This window comes from Rhinatrema bivittatum, chromosome 16 (genome assembly GCF_901001135.1).
Source record: "Rhinatrema bivittatum chromosome 16, aRhiBiv1.1, whole genome shotgun sequence".
Lineage (NCBI taxonomy): Eukaryota > Metazoa > Chordata > Amphibia > Gymnophiona > Rhinatrematidae > Rhinatrema > Rhinatrema bivittatum.
This window is the reverse complement of record NC_042630.1, coordinates 26,420,661-26,438,206: the sequence shown is the minus strand read 5'-3', so window position 1 is coordinate 26,438,206 and position 17,546 is coordinate 26,420,661. Positions and strand designations below refer to the sequence as shown.

The window sequence follows — 17,546 nt, the reverse complement described above, 5'->3', positions numbered from 1 at the left end:
ACAGCCCTGCAGCAGTGCCACCTATAGATTAGCAGTCCATCCATCCAGTCCTGCAGAGCAATGCTATCTATAGATTAGCAGTCCATCCAAGCCCCATAATCCAGCCCTGCAGAGCATCATCTATAGATTAGCAGTCCATCCATTCAGCCCTGCTGAGCAGTACCACCTATAGATTAGCAGTCCATCCATTCCCCATAATCAAGCCCTCCACTTATTGATTAGCAGGCCATCCATCCATCCCTTCACCCATCCATTGCTTTCTTCACATTGTTGCAAGGACATCTACAAATGCATCGTGCTCAGACGCCCGACCAATCTAAGTGTTTGCCTGGCATATCTCCAGAGTTTACATTAAATTGTGGGGCTGTGAAGTAAGAATGATTTAAGAGTAATCATCATGCCTGGTCTGTCAGTGCACGAGGCAGAAAGGCACCGTATGGTCACTATGACATGAGGGTGGTATCTGAAGGGCAGGGGCCGTGGTGAGATGCAAGCAGGGAAGGGAAGGACCCCGACAGGTAGAAGCAGGAACACCTACATAATTTAAACTTATCTTTACCGAAGGAAGGGCAAATGCAACCCGATGGTCCTTGCCATGGTCCTGTTGTGCTTGGGGGGGAAGGGATAATGTCACCAAAGCTTCTTTGTGTCCTTTGGAATTATTGCAATATTCCCACCTTCCTGGTCAGCCAATAAAAGTCAAAGATTCAGGTGACAGTGTGGAGAGTCAGAAAATTAATTCAGAAGTGTGTGTGTGTGTAATTTGCTGGAGCAGCAGTTCCTACCCTTAGCAGAAGGCATGGAATTACTACCCTTAACCAATAAGCCCTGCTGCTTTTGATGCAACTCTCTGCTTTTATGGTGGTGGGGTGGGGGAAGAGAGGAATTGGAGTCAGACAACAACCAACATGGGCCTTGACTTTTATGGTCTGGGGTACTGATAGAAGCGAAAAAGCACAGGACTGCTCCTAAGGCCAAGCCCATACACAAAACACATCAGCCAGCACTGTCTGAAATGTTCAAGAGGGCTCCTCACCAAGTAAAATGTTGCTAGCAGTACATTTTTTATGGGTTACGATAAGGCTTGGCGATAACTGCACGGAGCGGCAATTGCTACCCTAAACAGAAACATGGGGGTTACCTGCATGGGGCAGACTGGCTGGACCATTTCGCCCTTATCTGCCATCATTGCTATGTTACTCTGTTCTATATCTATGAATGCCAGCCTTTTGCCTTTCCCGCCGTGTTTGGCTGGTAATAATTATGCAGCGGGGGTCTGATCCATGCTCCAGTGCTCCTCCTTCACAATCATGGCGGTCTGTTGTCTATAAAACTCTTCAGAATCACAGTATTATTATTTCAAACACAGGAGCAGGGTTTTGTTTTAAAAACCTCCCATAAACTCTGCCTGGAATAGATCCTCATTTCCTTTCTCTTCCCAAACATTGAAGAAAAAGCAGAGCAGGGAAAATTCAGGGAAAGAGTAAAGCCAGAAAGAGCCACCCCAGCCCTGCAGGATAAATCCAAGACTCCCCCGGACACGTCCAACAAGAGACGGACACGACACAACAAGGGCCGGCTTTATTGCCTCAGGTTCCTAAGTGTATTTGGGAGAGTTTGAAATCTACTTTTCAGGCTCTGCCGGGTGTGTGTGACCTGGACTGGCCACAGTCAGAGACAGGCTGCTGGGCTTGAGGGACTGTGGCTTGACCCAGCATTTTCTAAATTATTCTAAAAGCTGGGTAATGAACCCTAACAATAAATACATATTCATGAAATGTCAGGACACTGCGAGGAAAAGCTCCAAGGTCTGAAACGCAATAAAGAAACCTCTGGCCACTTTCAGCCCCATTCACTACGGCGAGAGTCCCCGGCTGGGTGGCCACGCACCAGGGCTCCAACTGGAAACCATTATCGTAAATACTCAACAGCCTCATTCAACCACTTCTTCTACAAGGGAGCGAAGTCATTAACTCAAATCTATACCCAAATGGGACAGAACTGGAACAGAAGCCCTGCGCCTCCAGGTCTGTGAGCAGACCCCCCCCCCCCCCCCTCCCTGCAGCCAGAGAAACGCTCCCCCCTTGCTACTCACCCTGCAAAACGAATATTCAGATTCTGGTGCCATTTCAACAACAGCCACACAAACTCCCTCCACTACCAGGCACTCCATGAAGTAACACAGAGCCTTGCAAAAACCGCACTCGGCACTGCTGTAGCAAACCTTCATCTCAAACAGCAACAACTCTACCCATGAAAAGGCAAACACTACGCCAAGCCCTAAAACACCAATATACCTCCTATTAAGAAAACAGAAAAAGCCAAGCTGCTCTAGATCCCTACACAAGAACTACACACTAGTAAAATCCCTCACTTTGGTCACAGACACAGAACACAGACCGATGCTCACCTAATACAGAATCAGGAGCTACAAATTAGAAATAATAATAACACAGGCAAATGCTGAGATAGAATCCCCCAAAAAGCCAGACTCTGAACTCAGTGCAACCTCAGAGAAATGAATTTCCTCCTGAGCAAAATCCCAGGGGATCAGAAATGCACATTTCCCAAAGCCGAGAGAGAGAGAGAAATCAAAGACCTGCCCCCAAGGAATGAGCTGGAAAAACTGCTTCTAATCCTGGGGGGAGAGGAGAAACAGCAGCACAATCCAGAAACCTGAGCAGGGGCTACAGAAACAGCACCAGACCCCAGAAACTGCTTTTCTAATTCTCCTTTCTGTGACTATCAGTAGTAATATTCTCTCCGTTCTTTTATTTTAAGCATTTTATATAGGACTCTGGCAGCACACGTGCAAACTGTCAGATCAAGGAGGGGTTCTTCATCTCAGAGAGAGGGGGTGGGTGAGATGAACTAGAAAAAGAGGAGGATAGGAGAGCGAGAGAGGGGAAGGGGAGAGAGGGTTCTCTCTTCGGAATAAAATTCTGTTTCCATTTCTTTCCAACGCTGGATCTTTGCCTCTGGGGGACCCGAGTAGGGGGCTCTTGCCTCACCTTGAGGATCTCTCGCCTCCATCCGCTCTCAGCAGAAGCTGAGCTGCCCCCCCATCTCTCTCTCTTATCCCCTCCCCTCCTCCCAGCTCCAACCCTGGTTTTTCCCACCCTTCTGCCTCAGGGCCCCCCTCCCAACTCCCCCCCCCCCACAGTCCCCCCAGCTCTTGCCCCAAGCTACCATCCTTATTTAAGGGCAGTGAGAAGGGAAAGGGATAATGTGCGGATGATTCCCCCCTTACCTGGCAGCGGGGTCCTCGCAGGAATGTAGGAGAAGCTCCTCTTTGCCTTCTGAATATTTCACCTGCTCATTTTTTTTTAGTTTCAGGAAGACAAAGAGAAGCTGCCTCGGCCGGCTCAGGTGACAGCCTGGACTGGCAGGGAACAGGTTACAGAAAAATATGAAATTTCCGTGTCCGGTTACCTGTGTGCACCTGTGAGCAGGACTCAGGGCGCTCTGAGGCTGCTGCACCTGGCACTTACCTGTATTAGAGCAGGTGAAGAGGAGAGGCTGCTGAAAGCGCTAGCACACACTGGTGGGGGGTCAGGCCATGATGGGGGGGGGGCTAATCCCCTCGCCCCCTTACAATGGCTCTGCCTGCAGTTTTGAAAGCTGCCATTGGATCAAGGCAGGAGTGAGATCCAAAACAAACCAGTGCCCGCAGGTCTCAGATGACAGAAGCAGCCAGGGGTACAGTGATACGTCCACCGTCCATGCCAGGGAAATAGAAAGTTCTGCTGAGCTCAGACACCTTGAGTTCTAATCCCAGCTTTGTCACGGCAGCGCCCAGGTTGACTTGGGGAGGGGGTGGGGCAGTAATTTCTCCAGTAAAGCCAGGAACTTTGAAATATACTCTCATTGCTTCCTGATAAGCCCTGGGCTGTAAGTAAGGCAGATGCTGAGGGTCAGGTTTCAAGGACAAGGATTGGTTCTGAGGCAGGATTTCACAGAGCCAGGTTGGCTGATATCGGAGATGTTCAGTCCTTCATGACAATAGACTAAAAATAGACTCTCCCTGGCAGGGCTCAGCCCTGGTTTGTTGTCAAAGACCAAGGAAGTTGTAAAGAAATATTATAGTGGGAGATAAGGAGGTCACCTTCCTCTCAATAACAAGCAACTAATCTGAACTGCTACAGTCTACTGATCTGAGAGACTTGAGATCTGGTCTTCAAACCAAAGAGGAAAAGCACAAGCTAATGGGGAAAAACATTCCATGGCGGAGCATGAGGTCAGGGATGTGAGAAAGGAGTGAGACTCTGTCAGAGTGTGTGAGGTCAGGGGTGACAGGAAGGAGAGAGACTCCATCAGAATGTGTGAGGTCAGGGGTGACTGAAAAGAGTGAGACTCCATCAGAGTGTGTGAGGTCAGGGGTGACAGGAAGGAGAGAGACTCCATCAGAGTGTGTGAGGTCAGGGATGACAGGAAGGAGTGAGACTCCATCAGAGTGTGTGATGTCAGGGGTGACTGAAAAGAGTGAGACTCCATCAGAGTGTGTGAGGTCAGGGATGACAGGAAGGAGTGAGACTCCATCAGAGTGTGTGAAGTCAGGGATGACAGGAAGGAGTGAGACTCCATCAGCGTGTGTGAGGTCAGGGATGACAGGAAGGAGTGAGACTCCATCAGAGTGTGTGAGGTCAGGGATGACTGAAAAGAGTGAGACTCCATCAGAGTGTGTGATGTCAGGGGTGACTGAAAAGAGTGAGACTCCGTCAGAGTGTGTGAGGTCAGGGTGACAGGAAGGAGTGAGACTCCATCAAGAGTGTGTGAGGTCAGGGATGACAGGAAGGAGAGAGACTCCATCACGATGTGTGATGTCAGGGGTGACTGAAAAGAGTGAGACTCCGTCAGAGTGTGTGATGTCAGGGGTGACTGAAAAGAGTGAGACTCCATCAGAGTGTGTGATGTCAGGGATGACTGAAAAGAGTGAGACTCCGTCAGAGTGTGTGATGTCAGGGATGACTGAAAAGAGTGAGACTCCGTCAGAGTGTGTGATGTCAGGGGTGACTGAAAAGAGTGAGACTCCGTCAGAGTGTGTGATGTCAGGGGTGACTGAAAAGAGTGAGACTCCGTCAGAGTGTGTGATGTCAGGGATGACTGAAAAGAGTGAGACTCCGTCAGAGTGTGTGATGTCAGGGGTGACTGAAAAGAGTGAGACTCCGTCAGAGTGTGTGATGTCAGGGGTGACTGAAAAGAGTGAGACTCCGTCAGAGTGTGTGAGGTCAGGGATGACAGGAAGGAGAGAGACTCCATCACGATGTGTGATGTCAGGGGTGACTGAAAAGAGTGAGACTCCGTCAGAGTGTGTGATGTCAGGGGTGACTGAAAAGAGTGAGACTCCATCAGAGTGTGTGATGTCAGGGATGACTGAAAAGAGTGAGACTCCATCAGAGTGTGTGATGTCAGGGATGACTGAAAAGAGTGAGACTCCGTCAGAGTGTGTGATGTCAGGGGTGACTGAAAAGAGTGAGACTCCATCAGAGTGTGTGATGTCAGGGGTGACTGAAAAGAGTGAGACTCCATCAGAGTGTGTGAGGTCAGGGATGATAGGAAGGAGTGAGACTCCATCAGGGTGTGTGATGTCAGGGATGAGAAGAAGGAGAGAGACTCCATCACCATGTGTGATGTCAGGGGGTGACAGAAAGGAGTGAGACTCTGTCAGGATGTGTGAGGTCAGTGATAAGAGCAATGAGTGAGACTTCAACAGGGTGTGTGAGGTCAGTGAAGTCAGGAAGGAGTGAGACTCTGTCAGGGTGTGTGAGGTCAGGGATGAGAGGAAGGCGTTGCCCCATCAACCAGGTGACCTCTGTCTCTTTTGCATTGAATTTACAGAAATGCCAATCAGTTGTTTACTCTTTCCAAAAAAAAAAAAAAAGGACCAATGGACACTCCATGAAGTTAGTAAGTAGCACATTAAAAACAAATTAGAAAAAATATTTTTTCACTCAATGCACAATTAAGCTCTGGAACTCACTGCCGGAGAAGGTAGTTAATGTAGTTGGGTTTAAAAAAAAGATTTGGACAACCATTGTTAAGACGGACTTGGGGAAATCCACTGCTTATCCCTAGATTAAGCAACATCTTTGCTATTTGGGATAATGCCAGGTACTTGTGACCTGGATTGGCCACTGTTGGAACAGGATATTGGGTGCGATGTATTCTCAGTCTGAGTCAGCATGGTAATTCTTATGTCTTTATGAGGATCTCTGATTTTAAAGGTTTTACTGTCTTTGCCAGCAAGGCCCTCTTACATAAATAAGAAGGCTTCACATGCAAGATACTTAAAGCATCAGGGTGACTGCAGCTTTTATCACAACATATATCTCTAATAAGAAACCCTTTAGTTTCCATTAATTATTAAAATCTATTACTGTGCGCGCACAGCTTAGACACAGACTGGCACAGCACATACAGAATGGACCACACACACAGACACATGTAGCTGTTGACAAGGCTGGTGCCATCCATTCCCACATTCAGCCAGGGAATCTCACTTTAGCCCTGGGTGAGATCTGGTCGGATTGGGATCACGAAACCCTGTTGCTAGGACACAGATTTCAGGCTCCGGAGGTGAGAACCCTCCCACAGAAGAGTCCAAGCAAGGCGAGGCGGGACAGACAGACAGCCAGAGACCCGGTCAGGGAGGCAGAGGAGCAGGAGAGGACCTGGTACAGGGAGGCTGCAGGAGATGAGGGGTAGGGATAGGGGGGGGGGGGGGGGGGTAGGAGGCAGGAGCTTGGCTGCTGAAGGCTCCAGAGACGCCTCCTAACCCCAGCTCTTATCTAAGAGATCAACACAGAAGATGCGGAGGGTGAAAAAGTTTAATACTGTTTCTAAACAATCTTTTGCTAAGCCCAGGATTTACTTCTGGTCAAAATTCATTTTCATAAATAGCCATAACAATTCTCCAAGATTTCTCTCTCAGACAGCTTTCCGACTCAGGCCGAGGGGCAGGGCAGTAGGGCAGAGCTGTCAAAAGGTTTCCAGTACATTATCCAGCTGAGCTCTGTTCCCGATCCAAGCTCAGGACCCCGGCAAGCCTTGAGGCACAGAGAGCGAGAACCAGCGCCACTCCCCGCTTTCACCCGCTAGGAAGTGAGCTCCTAAGGGACCGACGAAAAAAGATGCAATGCATGAGATCTGGAGATCACGCAGGTCCCTTTAGCAGGCCTGAGCCTAGGGTTGAAGGAGGAAGCATTCATACCCAGGGCATGCGAAGAGAGGGAAAAGAAGATGAGAGGAGGGAGAGGGGGGAAGAGAAAGGAGAGAGGGAGGGAGATGGTAGTGGCAGAGGGGTGATGAGAAGGAGAGAGCCGCTCCTGCTCATAGCAGTCATTGAAGGGCGACTTGGGAGTCGGTGTCAGAGGTGAAGAGTTCTTGGTATAGTGGAGGGAACAGCGTGTGCACGATGAGTGGGTGTGAATCCCGGAACAGCCGCAGCCTCTCCATGTGCTCTTGACACAAACTCCGCAGTCTTCCCTTTGGGGGCAGCTGTCAGAAGAAAGACAAAGAGAATTCACCCTCCTTCTGAGGGAAGAAAATATTATATGATACACACATAGGAACAGACAACAACATACACAAACACACTGACATACATACAAATATACTGACATAAACACACACTCCCTGATATATATACACACACACATTGACATACACACTCTCAATGACACACATACACACACTCACTAATATACACATACACACTGACATACATACAAATATACTGACATAAACACACACTCCCTGATATATATACACGCACACATTGACATACACACTCTCAATGACACACATACACACACTCACTAATATACACATACACACTGACATACATACAAATATACTGACATAAACACACACTCCCTGATATATATACACGCACACATTGACATACACACTCTCAATGACACACATACACACACTCACTAATATACACATACACACTGACATACATACAAATATACTGACATAAACACACACTCCCTGATATATATACACGCACACATTGACATACACACTCTCAATGACACACATACACACACTCACTAATATACACATACACACTGACATACATACAAATATACTGACATAAACACACCCTCCCTGATATATATACACGCACACATTGACATACACACACTCACTGACACACATACACACACTCACTAATATACACATACACACTGACATACATACAAATATACTGACATAAACACACACTCCCTGATATATATACACGCACACATTGACATACACACTCTCAATGACACACATACACACACTCACTAATATACACATACACACTCACATACATACAAATATACTGACATAAACACACACTCCCTGATATATATACACACACATTGACATACACACACTCACTGACACACATACACACACTCACTAATATACACATACACACTGACATACATACAAATATACTGACATAAACACACACTCCTTGATATATATACACGCACACATTGACATACACTCACTGACACACATACACACACTCACTAATATACACATACACACTCACATACATTTGCATGTATGCACACACACACACACATGTATGGGCATGTATTCAGAGATGTATACGTATACACGAATGCATAGACACACATGCAGAGAGAGAGGAAATCGCACCTTCGCAAGGATCTCTTCCCGGTGATGTGTCCTCAACAGCTGTTTGAAGGCTGCTCCCAGGTCACACTGCAGACGGGTCACTTTCCCTTTCTCCTGTAACCATGGATGGTCTGTAGGGAAAGAGAGAAACCATCTATGTGAGGATAAACAGAAAGAGGGGAAGAGGAAGGGAGAGAGGTGGCAGGGGGTCAGGGAATGAGAGAAAGAGAGGGCAGGAAGAGGTGTTCAGTGCCAGGGTGCATCATGGACTCTGCCTCCAGGGGCTCTCCCGGTACCAGGAACATTCACTACAGCCGGTGGAGACGACCCTTGTCCCTCCCCACGCAGGGAGGGACTGCCAGCCTTTCCAAAGACCCTGTCAGGCTGAAAACAGAGCGCGCTGGGCGGCATCAGTGCAGCTAGCAGCGGGGTCCCAGTATAAACCAGCTGCTTTTTCCCAGAGAGGGCTGCAGCATGGCCCCCAAGTCCAATGAAGGTGGTCACAGAACGGAGGAAAGCCCATGGTCCCTACTGACGAGGAGATAACGGAGGTCCCTGACGTTCTACCAGGAATGGAGATGGGCTTTACTCGCATTAGATCCCCCCCCCCCCCCCCCCCCCCCGACTCCTCAAGAGCTGAATGCAGTCCCTTCACCCCCTCCCTTACCTCTCAGCCCATTCTTATCTTCGCTGTCTCTATCCCCCCCCAACCCCCGACCCTGCCCCAGGAGCCCCGTGAAAGCAGCTTCTTACTGGAGTTCATGAGCAAGACGGCAGAGAACAGGGCAATCTCCTGCTCCGAGAGCCGGAGCTCCGACAGCACCCGCGAGAAGCTGAAGATGGAGCCGACAAGATCACTGCAACCTGGAGAAGGAAAACACCCCCAGTCAGGAGATCAGAGAGCAACAGGGAGGCAAAATACCCCAGCTGGAGATTAGAGATTGGTGGGGCAAAATACCTCGACTCAGAAGAATAGAGAGCTGCGGGGGGAGGGGAGGGGGTGAGTGGAATTTCCCAACTCAGGAAATTAGAAAAGGGGCAAAATCCCTCAACTCAGATGGTCATAATAAGATAGTACATGAAGGCAGATAAAGACCATGTGGTACAGCAAGTGCCAGCAGGCTCTTTAGGGGCGTAACTGCTGCTCTGTGCAGGTTCCCCCCTTGCCTCCTGTTTAGGATTGTAAATGCAGTTCTGTGCCCGGAGCAAAATACCCCAAGTCAGCGGTCAGAGAGCAGTGGGAAAGGGTGGGAGGGCAAAATACCCCATCAGGAGATCAGAGAGCAGTAGAGGACAAAATACCCCAAGTCAGAAGAACAGAGAGCCGTAGGGGGGGAAAAATATACTTCTTTCAGTATCCTGCGATTCTCCAGTGCCCATCCGTTCCCCTTTCCAACGTTCCCTGATCCTTCAGTGCCCACTCATCCCCCCTCTCCCAGCGTCCCCCCAACCCTCCGGTGCCCACCAAGGCTCCCCCCCGCTCCGTTGTTCACAGTTCCATACCCAGGGACCGGAAGATCTCAGGCCCAGCGTACTTCCCCTCAAAGAACACGGTGTTATTCTCAGAGTTAAAGGCCCTGCTCATCCTCACCAGAATCACTTCCATGGCCCCTGTGAAACGAGGAAATAAAACATGCAATGACTGAGGCGGAAGATCTCGGGGGGGGGAAATCGCGCCGCTCCATTCTCAGTCTTTGTGGCGCAGAAGGTCTTATCAGGGACTTGAACAAGGAGAACACAGCCTGAGCTTCGGGTTCCACTGCCACCACGCAGTATCCAAATGCTCATGACTAGGGCACGGAGAAAATAGGAGGGCGCCACCCGCAGCCAGCCTGGGGATCTGGTGCTACCCTGCAGTGCCCCGGTGCTACCCCTTCCCCCGCCTGGGCCCCTTTACCTGCTTTCAAGAGCACAATCTGGTCATTCTGGCACAAGCTCATGAACCCGTCCATTCTCTTGGCAAACTCCACCACGTACTGGATAGCTTCGGTGATCTTCCAGGCACACTGCTCCCACATCTCCTCTGTGGACTAGAGGGGGGGGGGGGGGCAAAAAAAGAAAAAAAAAAGTTATACCGTGACCCCCTTCCAAAACCAGGATTCCCCTGCGCCAAGGGAAGCCGTTTTTATCAAAACACCGGACCTGTACCAAAATCCCTGTAGCCTCTGCTGCCATCCCAGTACCTCCACCGCCTCCCATCTTCCACTTTTGCCCCATCTGCCTGGGGTGAGGGGCTCGAGGGTGTCATGAGATCTTGCCACTCACTTTCTGGTGGTAGCCGGCGACCTCCTCCCGGGTGAAGATCTGGCCCCTCAGCCGCTCCAGGTGCTCCAGGTGGAACTGACAGGTCTCCTGGTGAGATCTCCACACATTCTGGGTCAGGTACTCTGGAAGAGGGGGCATGAGGACACTTCTTACCACCCCCACCACTGCATCACTGACTGCCGGAACACTAAACAATTTCTGCTCCGGACAAGGTCATCGGGCTCACTGCGGGTCAACTGGGCAGGCTGGCCCAGTGCATGCAGGGATCTGTGGAGGGACAACGAGAACCAGAAGCCCCGGCATGCACTGGGGCCAACCCAGGCCTGCTTTTTCAGCCTGGGCGGTGGACACTCACCAATCTCTGTCACGGAGGGGCCTGCGCACTGGAGGAAGCTGCTGTAGTTTGGCTCAGGATACGGGCCCTGGTGATCCAGCATATCGCAGGCAGCATTCCTCTTAACTCCTCCCATGTCCCGCTGTGGATATTCCGGAGATGGCTGCATTCCCAGTGGGTAGACCCTGTTTCCCCAGGCCTCTGTTTCAGTCCTCAGGCTGTGTTCTGGGGCAAAAGAGCAGCTCAGCTCCTCCTTGCCCCACCGGCTCTGCCCTCGGTTGAGTCCATTACAGTGGCCCACGGCATGGGTGTCACCCGGGGAGCGATCCAGCCTCACCTGTCTGCTCAGCGGAGCCACAGAGCAGGGAGAGGCCTCCAACACCCCTGCAGGGGAGGCCAGTCTTGGTGATCTACTGGCCAGGCCTGGGGAGTAATCCAATGTCTCCAGCTCAGTACACTGATGCTGCCTGTGACTGTGCACTTCTGCATCCTCTTGCTGCTGCTGCTGCTGCCTGAGACTGTACATCTCTGCATGCCGCTGCTGCTGCCTGCGATTGTGCACCTCTGCCTGCTGCTGCCTCTGACTGTATACCTCTCTATGCCGCTGCTGCTTATGACTGGGTACCTCTTCATGCTGCTGCCTGTACACTTCTGTATGCTGCTGCTGCTGCCTGTGTCTGTGCACCTCTTCATTCTGCTGCCTGTGACTGTGCATCTCTTCATGCTGCTGCCTGTGACTGTGCACCTCTATATGTCGCTGCTGCTGCCTGTGACTGTGCACCTCTTCATGCTGCTGCCTGTGACTGTGCACCTCTGTATGTCGCTGCTGCTGCCTGTGACTATGCACCTCTTCATTCTGCTGCCTGTGACTGTGCACCTCTTCATGCTGCTGCCTGTGACTGTGCACCTCTGTATGCCGCTGCTGCTGCCTGTGACTGTGCACCTCTTCATGCTGCTGCCTGTGACTGTGCACCTCTGTATGACGCTGCTGCTGCCTGTGATTTTGCACCTCTTCATGATGCTGCTGCTGCTGTCTGTGCTTCTGCACTTCTGCATGCAGGCTGTCTCGTTGTTTCTTTGACATACGTCCAAACTTTACAGCTGAAATACATTAAGGAAGAAGCATTTACCAAGACCAGAGAACAAATACAGGCTTTCCTCCTGTTCAGAAATTAATGTCTCTTATGATGAGTACCCACGTTTTAGCCTCTCCAGGCTTTGCAGCAGAGATGGTGAAATAGAAAAGGAGAAAAATCAGTCAGAGGAAGTCATAGATTGCATGTCAGCAGTAAAACATCTGTGCGCATGTGTGTGTATGTGCGTATGCAGGTGTGTGGGATATACAAGTATGTTCTACAATCTCTATGTCTTTTGGATATGATTGTATTAATGTGTGCATGTGCTACAATTTGTCTGTCTTTAGGATATTATTGTATTAGTGAATGTGTGTGCTACAATCTCTATGTCTTTAGGATATGATTGTATTAGTGTGTGTGTTTGCTACAATCTTTGTCTTTAGGATATGATTGTACTAGTGTATGTGTGTGCTACATTATCTCTGTCTTAAGGATATGATTATATTAGTGTGTGTGTGTGTGTGTGTGTGCTATAATCTCTATGTCTTTAGGATATGATTGAATTAGTGCATGCATGCTCTACAATCTCTATGTCTTTAGGATATGATTGTACTAGTGTATGTGTGCGCTACAGTTTCTATGTCTTTAGGATATGATTGTACTAGTGTATGTGTGTGCTACTGTGACGGGGTCACTATGCTAGACTAAGATAGGAACCAAAGATTCAAGGGAAAGGGGGGGGGGGGGAGGAAAATACAGCAACACCAGGCTAGAGATGTCCCTTGGTTCCTTCCCCCGGATGTTAAAAGGACAGAGGAACCACAGGTGTGGGGGATTAAGGGTGGGACCTCCCCAGAGCCAATCAGTGGGCAGAGGAGGAGGAGTTTCCCCATGATATAAAGGACTCCCTAGTAGAACAATCTCAGTCTCCTGCCGGGGACTGAGGAGGAAGGAATGGGCTACCTGGCTGCTCTGGGAAATGTGGACACTGGATATCCCCTGCAACCACTATCACAAGGAAGGTGAGCGTGGGGACTTCTGTTGTTTGGACATACAGCAAGGATACTTTGCCTGGAGAACTGCCGGTGGGTGGCTGTATCTCTGGGGAAGTGTTGAGCTCCCAGAGGTACGGAGGGAGGTGGCAGTTAGGCCCAGTGGGGGCCGGACTTTGAACTGTGGACTTTGAGAAGGACTTCTGAAGCCAGTGGTTGGAATGTGAGTTGCTGGCTCAGTGGGGAAGGCATCTGCCTTCTAGCCAGGTGGTGAGGGTTCAAATCCCACCTGGGGACCTGTAAGATAAATACGGCTAAATTGCTATTTTGAGTTTCCAAGGGACCAGGGAAGCTCACGCAGGGATTGGATTCCGGGAACAGACGCAAGCGGCAGGATACAGACCGGTGAAAGTGTCACAAATGGTGTCAGCAGTGGGATTGCTGACAATTGCCAGGAGAGGAACCGAAGTGACTGGAGGGACTGTCGGCCAGAGACAAGGAATAGAGTATCCAGCTCAAGGCGTATTTCAGCGGCCCTGGGAGGTAAGGGTACCTAAAGAGGGCGCTGATGGATTGGAAAGGGCTGGAGGGTGAAAAAGAACTGAAAAGGGGGGAAAAAAAGGGTAGCGCACTTGGGTCTTGTTTGTTTTTCCCTTTGCAGACACCATGGCATCGGAGGAACTGATGAAATGGGTGGTCGAGACAATGCAGGCACAGCAGGCGGTTACGGACCAGCTGGTGCAACAGATGCTCGAGCAGCAAACTCGCCAACATCAGGTCATGCTATGGATGATGGATGGACTCACCCAAGGTTTTAACAGGTGGACCCTCTGGGTAAAAGAAGGGTTACCTGAGAGGGAGGACTGCACTGCAGATCTAGGCCAGAAGGAAGAGGAGCTGCAGGTCATGAGGGTGAGAAGTGATGCAGCAGCTGTGGAACAAGTTCAAGCCCAACCAGGGAGGTCAGAGCCAGAATCCGGTATCAGAGGTACTTCTGAGGAATCACAGACACGTGGGTGGAAGGATGGACAGCCAGGCAGAGTGGCTGGGGAATCCAGGCTCCTAGGTTCAGAGGAGTGACCAGGTAAAGGAGAGGATGGACAGACAGGGGAAGAGTCTGAGGAAGAGTGGCAGTCTGACTGGGTAGGAAAACTGGAATGGGGGATGACAGAGAAGGTAAAACAGCTGGAAAAGGATCTAGAGGGGGTTTCTGGAGAAGCGACCCAAGGACTAGATAAAATGCAGAGAGACCTGGACAGTCAATGGGGACAGGTCTGGGGAAAGATTCAGTGCAGGAAGTATAGAAAGAGTGCTCCCAAGTATAAACACTGGCCCAGGAAAGGAAGGGGCTGGTGGGTGTTCGAAAGGAAGAAATTTTGGGGACTTAGAAACGCCGGCTCCTACTTAGGGAGGTGGTAGGAGTCTCACCAGAGGGCGAGACTCCTAGAAAAGGGGGGAGGTATGTGAAGGGGTCACTATGCTAGACTAAGATAGGAACCAAAGATTCAAGGGAAAGGGGGGGAAGGAAAATACAGTAACACCAGGCTAGAGATGTCCCTTGGCTCCTTCCCCCTGATGTTAAAAGGACAGAGGAACCACAGGTGTGGGGGATTAAGGGTGGGACCTCCCCAGAGCTAATCAGTGGGCAGAGGAGGAGGAGTTTCCCCATGATATAAAGGACTCCCTAGCAGAGCAGTCTCAGTCTCCTGCCGGGGACTGAAGAGGAAGGAAAGGGCTACCTGGCTGCTCTGGGAAACTTGGACACTGGCCATCCCCGACGGTGTGAAGGACTGCAACCACTATCACAAGGAAGGTGAGCATGGGGACTTCTGTTTGCCTGGAGAACTGCCGGTGGGTGGCTGTATCTGTGGGGAAGTGTTGAGGTACGGAGGGAGGTGGCAGTTAGGCCCAGTGGGGCCGGACTTTGAACCGTGGACTTTGAGAAGGACTTCTGAAGTCAGTGGTTGGAACGTGAGTTGCTGGCTCAGTGGGGAAGGCATCTGCCTTCCAGCCAGGTGGTGAGGGTTCAAATCCCACCTGGGGACCTGTAAGATAAATAGGGCTAAATTGCTATTTTGAGTTTCCAAGGGACCAGCGAAGCTCATGCAGGGATTGGATCCCGGGAACAGACACAAGCGGCAGGATACAGACGGGTGAAAGCGTCACAGCTACATTATCTCTATCTTTAGGATATGATTATATTAGTGTGTGTGTGCTACAATCTCTATGGGGGTCATTTTCAAAGGAGTTACACATGTAAATGTGACATACTATTGTAGCAATTTTCAAAAGCTATTTACTCGAGTAAAGTGCACTTACTTGAGTAAATCCTATGCACAATTCAATGGCATATATTGTAGCAATTTTGAAAAGCCCACTTACTTGAGTAAAGTGTATTTACGTGAGCAAAAACCAATTTTGCTCGAGTAAATGCTTTTTAAAATCTACCCCTTTGTCTTTAGGATATGATTGTAGTAGTGTATGGCAAAGTGCTATAGTATGGCAAAGTGCAAAAATTGGAAGAAGGATCCAACAGAAGAAAATAGGATAAAGCATTGGCAAGTTAAATGTAAGACAGGCTAAGAGAGAATTTGAAAAGAAGTTGGCTATAGAGGCAAAAACTCACAGTAAAAACGTTTTTAAATATATCCGAAGCAGAATGCCTGTGAGGGAGTCAGTTGGACCGTTAGATGATCGAGGGGTTAAAGGGGCACTTAGGATATGATTGTAAGGGTCTGTATAGTAGAGACAGTGGGCACCCACCTTGATGTGGGTTTCCTGTCTGCACAATCTTCTCATTCTCCCTCCCTCATGCACTTACACACTCACACACCTCATGTGCTTACATCTGTGACCTGTGTGGTTAGATCTGTGCTGCAGACTCTGACATGACCCATATTTTGTAAAGAGTGAGCAGACCCTCCATCTCCCCTCCCCTCGTCCCTTCGCATGCCACTTGGCTACTGGCACCCTGGTAGAGTTGTGGCAGAGGTGAAATCCATCCTGAACCGGAGGGTCTGAGGACCCATTCAGTCTAAGAAGTCACTTTATAAATGTGAGCCTTCAAAGAATAGATTCAACAGCGTAGACGCTCCCTCCCACCAGACAGGTACCGCTGAGGGGAAGGAGCTATCTCCTCACCTCCTCTGCACATCAGCAGCATACAGCACCCGGACTAGAATTGCTGGAACCGGTGACTGTTAAGGAGTTTAGGTAGAAGGAAGAATCCAGCTTGATTTTCCTCAGCTGGGTTGGCTAAACCCTTAGTGTGTTTCATGCACTGCACACATGGTACAGATGACCCTGGGAGCGGCCAGGGGGATGGCGGTATCTGCTTCTGCGCCCCGTTCTCCCCGGCACCTCCTTACCATCACGAGACATTCCCAGGGCCAGGCACTTCTGGAGCCGGCAGTGCTGGCAGCGGTTCCGGCTCGTCCTGTCGATCTCACACTTCTGCTGATGGCTACAGGCATAGGTGATGTTGCTCTGCTGGCTCCTCCGAAAAAAGCCCTGAGGTAGAGGGGGGGGAAAAAAAAAACTGGTGAGAGGACAAGGCTACGGGGACAGGTCCCCGGCAGGGGAAGCACCGGGAGGCGCTGCCTCTTACCTTGCAGCCTTCACAGGTGATGACCCCATAGTGAATACCTGAGGACTTATCACCGCAAATCTTACATGGAATCAGTTCAACTTGTGCTGAGAGAACAAGAAAGAAAAGGAGTTACATTACAAATCTAATGGTTCCTGTAATTATGAAAGAGGTTTTTAATGGGCACCAGAGGAAATCTGGAGTTGCTAGGACACATGTGGCAATCTCATTTTAATCCAGAGCCACTCTCTGTAAGCTCCAGGGGGGCAGGGCCTGCCTCTTACGCACATGAAATGATCACTAAGAATGAGGGAGTTACAGGCAGCTGCCACCAGGGGGCGCCAAGTCCCTACAAGTCTCTGCAGGCTGTCAGATAAAGTAAGAACGATCCCAAGGAGCTGGAGCCCTGGCGACGGCACCGGCGCCTTGTGCAGGTGAGAAACGAGGACGAACAGAACCCTCGTTCTCTCTACTAGCACCTGACACGCACTAGTACTTGTTCCTTTTCTTCTTTGTGAAATAAAATTTCGGAACCACAGAAAGCTCCAGAGAAGGAGCTGACTGGGCTCGCCCCTGCTTCTCTCTCCCTGAGAGAGAGAGACCACAGCTTGGCCCCCTCCCAAGATGTCCTTCCTGGCCCAAAGGAAGGC

General features: G+C 50.0%; 1 protein-coding gene across 1 annotated transcript; it reads right to left on the bottom strand.

Moving 5' to 3' along the window:
• Positions 1 to 6,817: 6,817 nt before the first annotated feature.
• RORC (RAR related orphan receptor C) lies at positions 6,818 to 17,052 on the bottom strand. Its single transcript, XM_029580840.1, has 9 exons — positions 16,918 to 17,052; positions 16,679 to 16,820; positions 11,264 to 12,343; positions 10,909 to 11,030; positions 10,541 to 10,673; positions 10,147 to 10,254; positions 9,397 to 9,507; positions 8,665 to 8,774; positions 6,818 to 7,497 (listed from the first exon to the last, which is right to left on the bottom strand). Exons 2-9 carry the CDS (start codon positions 16,689 to 16,691, stop codon positions 7,339 to 7,341), a joined length of 1,836 nt encoding a protein of 611 aa, XP_029436700.1. The 5' UTR covers positions 16,692 to 16,820; positions 16,918 to 17,052; the 3' UTR covers positions 6,818 to 7,338.
• Between the last annotated feature and the right edge of the window lie 494 nt (positions 17,053 to 17,546).